Source organism: Oryzias melastigma, unplaced genomic scaffold (genome assembly GCF_002922805.2).
Source record: "Oryzias melastigma strain HK-1 unplaced genomic scaffold, ASM292280v2 sc00322, whole genome shotgun sequence".
NCBI classification, from domain to species: Eukaryota; Metazoa; Chordata; class Actinopteri; order Beloniformes; family Adrianichthyidae; genus Oryzias; species Oryzias melastigma.
The window spans coordinates 123,241-133,692 of record NW_023416926.1 but is presented as its reverse complement, the minus strand read 5'-3'; the positions used below and the strand labels follow the sequence as shown (position 1 = coordinate 133,692).

Sequence of the window (10,452 nt, the reverse complement as noted above, 5' to 3'; positions counted from 1 at the left end):
CGGTCCTGCAAACATATCTCTAAGCTCTTTATTTTGCATATGAAACTCTGCATTACCGACCCTGATAGTCAGCGTCATTGATGATTTGATTTAGAGTCCCCAAAAGGTTCAGATCTGTAAACAAAGCTTCACGAGATGCTCCATGTCTTCCAGCTTCGAGCATGGCTCTGATAAACTGACAGCTTTCGTTTTCATGGGCATTCTCAGCGTCACTGTCAGTGTCATTGCCAGATTGTGAGCTCTTACTTTACGTGCTGCCGGCTCAAATTGATAGGGCTTTACAGTCCTCAAACCACAAACACCCGGCGCCTCTGAATCAGCGTCACTTTCAGAACAAATGTTTCCACAATCTGAGTCTGAAGACAGAATTGTGGACCTGGAAATATCGCCGCTATCGCTAGCTCCGACACGCAAAGGAGAAGTTGACCTATGTTGACCCTGTGACGTCACACGCACCACATGACCAAAACAGAGCTTTTTACCCGGAAGAGACAGGTTTGCAAAATTTGGCCGCAAAAATGCTGTTTTATTTCAAAATTTCTTGCTCAAAACACGCCAAAACAATTGGAAATTGTAAATATAAGGCGAAATACAGTTAACACTGAAAAAGACCTGCAACCCCATTACAAGTCCTTTAAGTCTTGTTTTAATGCCAGAAACAAATGAAAGAGAAAAGCTGCATGATTCATTAAAAGATTAATAAACTATTGTCTTTATTTTAGTTAGAATATAGCTTAAAGATTTCAAGTTCAAAGATAATGATGGTTAAGATGAGTGTTTTACATCCAGTCGCCGCACGAACCGATTAGTCGACTAATCGAAAAAAATAATCAGAGATTAGTCACTATTGAAATAATCGTTGGTGGCAGCCCTAGTTAATTGTTTCCTTAAAACTCACTTTCGTAAACAATGTCAGTACAAAAAGTGATGGTACCTTTAAACCTGTTAAAAACATTCAAGAGCTGAAGATTTAACTGTTATGATACACCTAAAAAATGAATATCATGTAAAAGTTCAATATTTATTGTCAATCAATAAAAGTAAAGCTCATATAGGAAAGAATCATTATATAGATATAGAAGTTTTAATCTTACATATAATTAATTTTGAGGATTGTACCTTATGAACAATGAAACTCTAATAATTTGTCTCATAAAATTTAATTTTTATATCACACAAATAATTTGAAAACAAGAACTTCTCACTACAGATATCGGACTTCAAAAAACTGCCTCCCTTCAATTTAATTACAGCATCAAATTTTGACTGAACTGTTATTTCTTTTCAAGAAAAGGCTTCTCTTTTGTTTTAATTATCAATTGTGTTTTGAGGCTAAAAGCATGCCTAAAGCTTTTATCACATTCTTTACAATAAAAAATGTTCTCTCCTGTATCAGTTCTCATCTGTGTATTGATATTAGATATTCGACAAAAACTTGCATCACATACTTGATAATAAAAAGGTTTCTGTCCTGTTTGAGTTCTTATGCGATTTGGAGGTTGGATACTTAGGTAAAACTTTTATCACATTTTTGACAACAAAAAGGCTTCTCTCCAGTATGAATTCTTATGTGCATTCTAAACCACATCAGTTACTAAAACTTTTATCACATTCTTAAAAAGACTTCTCTCCTGCGTGAGTTCTTAGGTGTCTTTTAAGATCAGATGTCTGACTAAAACTTTTATTACATTTTTGACAACAAAAAGGCTTCTCTCCGGTATGGATTCTCACATGTCTTCTGAAAGCAGATAGGTCACTAAAACTTTTATCACAGTCTTGACAACAAAAGGGCTTCTCTCCTGTATGACTTCTCATGTGTGTATAGAGATTAGATACCTGACTAAAACTTTTATCACATTCTTGACAATAAAAAGGCTTCTCTCCTGTGTGAGTTCTCATGTGTGTATTGAGATTAGATATTTGACGAAAACTTTTATCACATTCTTGGCAAGAAAAAGGCTTCTCACCTGTGTGAGTTCTCATGTGTCTTCTGAAACCAGATAGGTCACTAAAACTTTTATCACATTCTTGACAACAAAAAGGCTTTTCTCCTGTATGAGTTTTCACATGTCTTCTGAAAACAGATAGGTCACTAAAACTTTTATCACATTCTTGACAGCAAAAAGGCTTCTCTCCTGTATGAGTTCTTATGTGTCTTTTAAGACTAGATATCTGACTAAAACTTTTATAACATTCTTGACAGCAAAAAGGCTTCTCTCTTGTGTGAGCTCTCATGTGACTTGTGAACCGAGACAAGTAACCAAAACATTTACCACATTCTTTGCAGACGTAAGGTCTTCCATCAGACTCAGCTCTCATGTGGGGAGACGCATTGTGTGCAATTATTTTTCTTTTACCAGACTTAACAGAGGAAAGTCTCTTTTCTTTTGGAGATTGTTTGAGCTTCTCAACTGAAGTTTCTTTCTTGGATTTTTTTCTAACATCAGAGTCACATGAACTTGCTGACATGTGAGAGCTGTCCACTCTTTGGACATGACTTCTGTCTCTTTTCTTCCTCTGATCTCTGATCTGTTGGTCTGTCTCTTCATCTGTAGTTGATGATGATTCTTCATGTTGGTTTCCTTCTTCATCCTGACTCTCAGTTACACTGAACCTCTTCTGATTGTTTAGATCTGTTTCACTGTGATCATTTTCCTCATATGAAGGAATCTCCATCAAGGTATCAATCTCCTGCTTTAGATCAAGCTGCTCTTCATCCTGACTGATGCAGATGTGTTCTTGCTCCTCTTTAACCCATGGAAGTTCTGATTCCTCCTGTTCCTCTTTAATCTCAGGAGGTTCTGGTTCCTCCTGTTCCCCTTTAATCTCAGGAGCTTCTGGTTCCTCCTGCTCCTCTTTAATCTCAGGAGTTTCTGTTTCCTCCTGTTTAATTTCAACCTGTGGATGTTCTGGTTCCTTCATTTCCTCTTTAATCTGTGAAGGTTCTGTTTTCTCCTGTTTCATTTCAATCTGTTGAGGTTCTGATTTGTTCAGTTCCTCTTTAGTCTGTGGAGGTTCTATATCCTCTTGTTCCTCTCTGAAGTTCCTCTGCTGGTTGCTGAGATCTTCCTCTTCAGTCACCCAATGGTCGGGGAGGACTGCAGGGACACAAACACAAGAATGAGTCCTTTTTTTAAAACTCCGTATTATTAAGCACGTAGCATTCGTTCGTTCCTTCCTTCCATCCATCCATCCATCTTCTTAACCTGCATTATCCAGTTCGGGGTCATGTGACTCCCAGAACTCAAACTGGCTACTGTTGGACAAAGACAGGGTACACCCTGGACAGGTTGACAGTTCTTCACAAAACAAATGGGGCTGCCTTAAATAATTATTTTAATAGTTGGCTAATCTCTGATTAATTTTTTTTCAATGAGTCGACTTATCAGTTTCTGTGTTGTCTGGATGTAAGACACTTGTCTTAACGATCATTAACTTTAAATTTGAATTGTTTAAGCTCTACGCCAACTAAAAATAAAGACAATATTTTAATAGGTCTTTGATGAATCATGGAGCTTTTCTCCTTCATTTGTTTCTGGAATTAAAACAAGACTTAAATCAAATGAGGCAATTTCAATCAAGTACAGAAAAATTAAATAAAAGCATTTGAATTTTCATTTAAAGCTTTTAAACATATATTTAATAAAACAAATATTAAGTATTTCAAAACTTATAGATACATATAAACACACTCAAAATATTTCGTCACTGAGGCCTATTTATAAAAGCAAAACATTAATGACATCTGTGACCTCAAGATATTCCCATACATAAAAAACCTGAGGATACCCATAACAAAGTGCTTAGAGACATTGTGTTTTTAAAAAGGAAAAAAAAGGTGGTAGGGGATACAGTGTTCAGCATAAATGAGAACACCCTCTTTTAAAATTTTATTTAATCTGTAGCTTAATGAGCAAAAGAACAATTTCCAAACTTTCCACAAGGATGAGTTTTGTTGCACACTTGTTGAACACCAAAACATAAAATTTTCATGTATCTCATACAAAAGGTTGATTCTGTAAGGACACTAAAGGCTCACTGGAAAATGTAGAGGGGTGTACTCATATATGCTGAATACTGTATATTTTTAAAAATGGGAGAAAAGCAAGGGATTTTGGAATGTACAGTGGTTTTATTTTTTTCACTGTGCCCCCCACTGCAATAAAAGCCCAATCATTGGTTTCATCAGAGCAGTGGCTTTCTCCTGTAGGTGTTCTATAAATCCTTCCTATCTACACCTACTGCACATGTGCAGACTGAAATTGCATCACATTTCTCAGTTTAGCAGACCACCCATAAATCTGTGTTACCTCTTTAATGTTCTGCCTTGCAAATATTGCATTGGACATTTTTTTCTTTTCTTTTTTCAGTTTTCCCACACTTTCAAGCTCCGTTGATATGTTGTTATGGTATCTTAGCCTTCCCGGAACTTCCTGTGACACCACTGCTGACCAGATTAGCACTACAGCGCATGTGTGTTACAAAGAATCGCAGACCCGGCATTAGAAACCGCACACCGCATTTTTGAGACAAAAACTGTCATGAATCAGTCTGTTTTTCCCTCAGACCACCAGAGGGAGCCATCACCTGAATTCTAAAACTCTCCTGAGCCTCATCTGCACTTCATCTCCCAGAAGCCCCAGTCCACAGTTCCTGGTTCCTGCTCAGCTGTCTCGCATCAGACAATCACCCACCTTCTTCATAAGCAGCACACAGAGCCACACTCACTGCGAAGTATTTGTTTGTGCCACCCTGCCAGCAGTGTTGAGCGATCATACCTGGACCTGATCTTCCGTCTCTGACCCTCTGATTGCCTGCCGCCTGCCCTGAACCACGCCTGGACTCTGACTACTCTCTCTCTCTTCTCGAATGATCCCCTGCTCGTGTATGACCTCTGCCTGTCTGACCCTGCTTTAGCTTTGTGGACTTTTAGCTCCTATAATAAACCTGCTGCACATGGAACCAGCTGTCTGCCTGTTCTGTGACAAAAACAAGAAAACAACAAACAAACAAAAAACGGTGTGTTGACTAGCATAGTAGTCGTTGACCATTTTAATAGTCACAACTTATCGTGGGAGCCTATATCACTATGCCTCTTTAGAAACCTCACAAACATCCAAACACAACAACACCGTCCTCTCAATACAAGCTAAGGCAGCTAGCCAGCTAGAGCCTCGTTCTGTTTATTTCCAGATCACGATAGGAATTTCATACAAAACAAACTCAATCTCTTTAAAACTACAAATTTAAAACAATTGACACACTGAGTACTCTGAACCTCATGTTCTTCTTTTTTTGTTTTTTTGTTCAAAATGAACCTTTTAACAGCAAATATTGGGTTAAATTCATTGTGATTGAAATTGATTAATCAGATTAATTAATTGCAGGTCAAAATTAATTAATCACACAAATAATCATATTACAGCACGATTATGTTACGCTGCTATTTGGGGAAAGGACATGATTTGATACGCATCTGGATACATGGTCAACAAATAGATACATAAAGGATTCAACCACCTTTTTGGTAATACAATACAGTCTAATTCTTTGACCAAAACTGCTAAAATCTAGATATTTCTAATTCAAGAACTAGATGCAGTATATAGCATTACCAGTGATAATGCTAGGCTGTATGTCGAATCTGCTGCGGAGTTATGGAATGATGTAAAAAACTATTTACGAGTCCCAGGAGGGAAGTGGTGAGCTCGTCTAAAACTCCAGAGCTAAATTGACCAGTGTAGGATTACATCTGATAGATTAAGTTACCATCCATCCATCTTCTTCCGCTTCATCCGGGACCGGGTCGCAGGGGCAGCAGTCTGAGCAAAGATGCCCAGACTTCCCTCTCCCCGGCCACTTCCTCCAGCTCCTCTGGGGGGACCCCGAGGCGTTCCCAGGCCAGCCGAGAAACATAGTCTCTCCAGCGTGTCCTGGGTCTTCCGCGGGGCCTCCGCCCAGTGGGACATGCCGGGAACACCTCACCAGGGAGGCGTCCAGGAGGCCTCCAGACCAGATGCCCGAGCCACCTCAACTGGCTCCTCTCGATGCGGAGGAGAAGCGGCTCTACTCCGAGCTCTCTCCGGGTGACCGAGCTTCTCACCCTATCTCTAAGGGAGCGCCCAGCCACCCTCCAGAGAAAACTCATTTCAGCCGCTTGTAGTCGGGATCTCATTCTTTCGGTCACGACCCAGAGCTCATGACCATAGGTGAGTACTGGAACGGAGATCGACCGGAAAATTGAGAGCTTTGCTTTCTGGCTCAGCTCTCTTTTCACCACAACGGACTGGTACAGCGACCGCATAATAGCAGACGCAGCACCAATCCGCCTGTCGATCTCACGTTCCGATCTTCCATCACTCGTGATCAAGACCCCAAGATATTTAAACTCCTCCACCTGAGGCAGGAGCACTCCACCCACCGAGAGAGGGCAAACTACCTTTCTCCGGTCGAGAACCTCAGATTTAAAAGTGCTGACCCTCATCCCAGCCGCTTCACACTCGGTTGCAAACCGCTCCAATGCATGTTGGAGGTCCCGGTTCGATGGAGCCAACAGAACAACATCATCTGCAAAGAGCAGAGAGAAAATCCTGTGGTCCCCAAACCAGATCACCTCCGGCCCATGGTTGCGCCTAGAAATTCTGTCCATAAAGACTATGAACAGAACCGGTGATAAAGGGCAGCCCTGCTGGAGTCCAACATGCGCCCGGAACAGGTCTAACTTACTGCCGGCCATGCGAACCAAGCTCCTGCTCCGGTCGTACAGAGACCGGACAGCCCTGAGTAAGGCTCCCCGGACCCCATACTCCCAGAGCACACTCCACAGGACACCACGGGGAACGCGGTCGAACGCCTTCTCCAAATCCACAAAACACATATGGACTGGATGAGCGAACTCCCACGAACCCTCCAGCACCCTGAAGAGGGTGTAGAGCTGGTCCACTGTTCCACGACCAGGACGGAAACCGCACTGTTGTTCTTGAATCTGAGGTTCGACTATCGGACGGACTCTCCTCTCCAGTACCCTGGCATAGACTTTCCCAGGAAGGCTGAGGAGTGTGATTCCCCGGTAGTTGGAACACACCCTCCGGTCCCCCTTCTTGAAAAGGGGAACCACCACCCCAGTCTGCCAGTCCAGTGGTACGGTTCCTGTCTGCCACGCAATGCTGCAGAGACGTGTCAGCCAAGACACTCCTACAACATCCAGAGACTTGAGGTACTCAGGGCGAACCTCATCCACCCCCGGAGCCTTGCCACCGAGGAGCTCTTTGACTACCTCAGTGACCTCAGCTTGGGTGATGGACAGTTCCACCCCAATGTCCTCAGCCTCTGCTTCCTCAACGGAAGGCGTGTCAGCAGGGTTGAGGAGATCCTCAAAGTATTCCTTCCACCGCCCGACAATGTCCCCAGTTGAGGTCAACAGATCCCCACCTGCACCGAAAACGGTGCCTGCAGAAAACTGCTTTCCCCTCCTGAGACGCCGGATGGTTTGCCAGAATCTCTTTGAGGCCAACCGATAGTCCTTCTCCATGGCCTCACCAAACTCCTCCCAGGACCGAGTTTTTGCCTCCAACACAGCCCGGGCCGCAGCTCGCTTAAACTGCCGGTACCTGTCAGCTGCCTCTGGAGTCCCACAAGCCAGCCAGGCCTGATAGGACTCCTTCTTCAGCTTGACGGCATCCCTTACTTGCGGTGTCCACCACCGGGTTCGGGGGTTGCCGCCACGACAGGCACCAGAGACCTTGCGACCGCAGCTCCGGAAAGCAGCAGAGACAATAGAGGTGGAGAACATGGTCCACTCGGACTCTATGTCACCAACCTCCCTCGGTACCTGCTTGAAGTTTTCCCGGATGTGGGAGTTAAAGACCTCCCTGACTGAGGGCTCAGCCAGACGTTCCCAGCAGACCCTCACAGTACGTTTGGGTCTGCCAAGTCTTTCCGGCCTCCTCCCCCGCCAGCGAATCCAACTCACCACCAGGTAGTGATCAGTGGACAGCTCTGCCCCTCTCTTTACCCGAGTGTCCAAAACACACGGCCGGAGATCGCCTGAAACGACTACAAAGTCGATCATCGATCTCCTACCTAGGGTGTCCTGATGCCAGGTGTACTGATGGACACCTTTGTGTTCGAACATGGTGTTCGTTATGGACAAACTATGACGTGCACAGAAGTCCAACAACAAAACACCGCTCGGGTTCAGGTCAGGGAGGCCATTCCTACCAATCACGCCCCTCCAGGTGCCACTGTCATTACCCACGTGGGCATTGAAGTCCCCCAGGAGGACGACGGAGTCCCCTGTTGGGGCACTTTCCAGTACCCCTTCAAGAGACACCAAGAAGGCCGGGTACTCCGAACTGCTGTTCGGCCCGTAAGCCGAAACTACAGTCAGAGACCTGTCCCCCACCCGAAGGCGAAGGGACACGACCCTCTCGTCCACCGGTACGAACTCCAACACTTGGCGGCTGAGCTGGGGGCTCACAAGTAAGCCCACCCCAGCCCGTCGCCTCTCACCATGGGCAACTCCAGAGTGGTAGAGAGTCCAGCCTCTCTCGAGGGACTGAGTTTCAGAGCCCAGGCTGTGCGTAGAGGTGAGCCCAACTATATCTAGTCGGTATCTCTCAACCTCTCGCACCAGCTCAGGCTCCTTCCCTCCCAGAGAGGTAACGTTCCATGTCCCAAAAGCCAAATTCCATGACCGGGGTTTGGGCCGCCGAGGCACTCGCCTTCGACTGCCACCCAAACCACAATGCACCGGCCCCTTCAGAGCTCCCCTGCAGGTGGTGGGCCCACTGGGGAGGAATCCCACGTCGCTCCTTCGGGTTAGACCCAACCGGGGCCCGTGGGAGGAGCCCCGGCCACCAGGCGCTCGCCTCTGAGCCCCAGGCCTGGCTCCAGGGTGGGGCCCCAGTGACGACAATCGGGGTGACGTAGCGGAATCTCTCATGTCATAACTCATAAAGGGGTTCTGAACCGCTCTTTGTCTGGCTCGTCACTCAGGACCTGTCTGCCATGGGAGACCCTACCAGGGGCAAAAGCCCCCGACAGCATAGCTCCTGAGATCACTCAAGCACTCAAACCCCTCCACCACGTTAAGGTGGCGGTTCAAGGAGGGGAGAGAGATTTAAGTCTAACCTAAAATCACAAAAACGGCAACAAAAAACAAAACAAAAAACAAAACAAAATTAAAAAAAAACAGCATAATAACCACAACATTAAAGAGAAAACATATATTTATGGGAAGTCCGCCAAACTGAAAAATATGTGGTCTGTGCGTGTGAAGTAAGTGTAGGTTGGAAGGACTCATTGAACACCTGCAGGAAAAAGCCACTGTTCTGTTTGTAACCAGTGAATGGGGCTTTTATTGCAGCAGGGGGCACAGTAAAAAAGTGAAAGTAGTGCATTACATTCTCACATGCTGCTTTCCTCTATTTTTTAATATACACAAACACCTCCTTTTTTAAATATGTAATGTCTCAAAGCATTGTTTATATGGGACTCCTCAGGGATTTGTTAATGTGTAGTAATATTTGTATACTATAGGTTTTGAAATACTTAATACTAGAGCTGTCAGGCGATTAAAATTTTTAATCGCGATAATCGCATCGTCCTGAGTTAACTCGCGATTAATCGCAAATTTGCATGTGGCCTTTTTTTAAGGAAAAAAAATGTGTGGTTCATGGAATTTAGCAGTTCTACATTAATTATGAAAACAAGAACGACAAAATTATTAGTTTTCATCAGAAATACTTTATTTTGTAACATTGTATTGAGATAAACTTTCTTAGCAATAAAAGGCTGTAACATAAAATGCCTGACAAAAACCCAAGTGCAAGTAAAGGGCATTTTAAATTCAAAACTTTAATGAACTTTCAGTAAAATAAAATAAAAAACATCAAAAATAAAATTTCCATAACACTTTCATGTTCATTTTTTTGTCAGGACCAAATCTTTTCCTCCTCTGCTGAACTACAGTAATAAATGAAATAGAGATTTATCATTTCCAATGAACTTTTGTTTTAGCTCGCAGCTCGGTGGTTGGAGACCCGCCCGTGATATATTGAGAGCAGCCGGTGAGATGGAGTGCGGGACGCCCGTGCGCGCGGTATGGAAAGGCACGTGTGAGAAAGCCCGCGATTAATGCGTCAAAAAAATTGTCGGCGTCAAGCACGTGTCAGATTAATGCGTTTTTAACGCGACAAATCTGACAGCCCTACTTAATACATGTTTTATCTAGGCCTGGGCGATAAAACAATAATTATCGTTATTGCGATATTACTTTTTTTCGATAGTTAAATGAGTCTATTGCGATAAACTTTCGTTTTAAATGAACACGGGAGAAACCCCCAGAAGAGCAGCGCTTCTTCGTCTTCTTACGGAGCGGCTGATTCTAGGAGCCCAGACTGAGAGGGGGGGCACGGAGGCCCCGAATGATGACAAAAGGACACAACAGAA

The 10,452-nt window shown here is 44.0% G+C and overlaps 1 protein-coding gene across 1 annotated transcript in view; it reads right to left on the bottom strand.

Moving 5' to 3' along the window:
• Positions 1 to 2,255: 2,255 nt before the first annotated feature.
• LOC112140663 (oocyte zinc finger protein XlCOF8.4-like) overlaps positions 2,256 to 10,452 on the bottom strand; it is a gene marked incomplete at its 3' end in the record, with an annotated part of 16,249 nt that continues 8,052 nt past the window's right edge. The window contains 1 exon segment of the mRNA XM_024263669.2: positions 2,256 to 3,098. Coding sequence (XP_024119437.2) covers positions 2,256 to 3,098 — 843 coding nt within the window.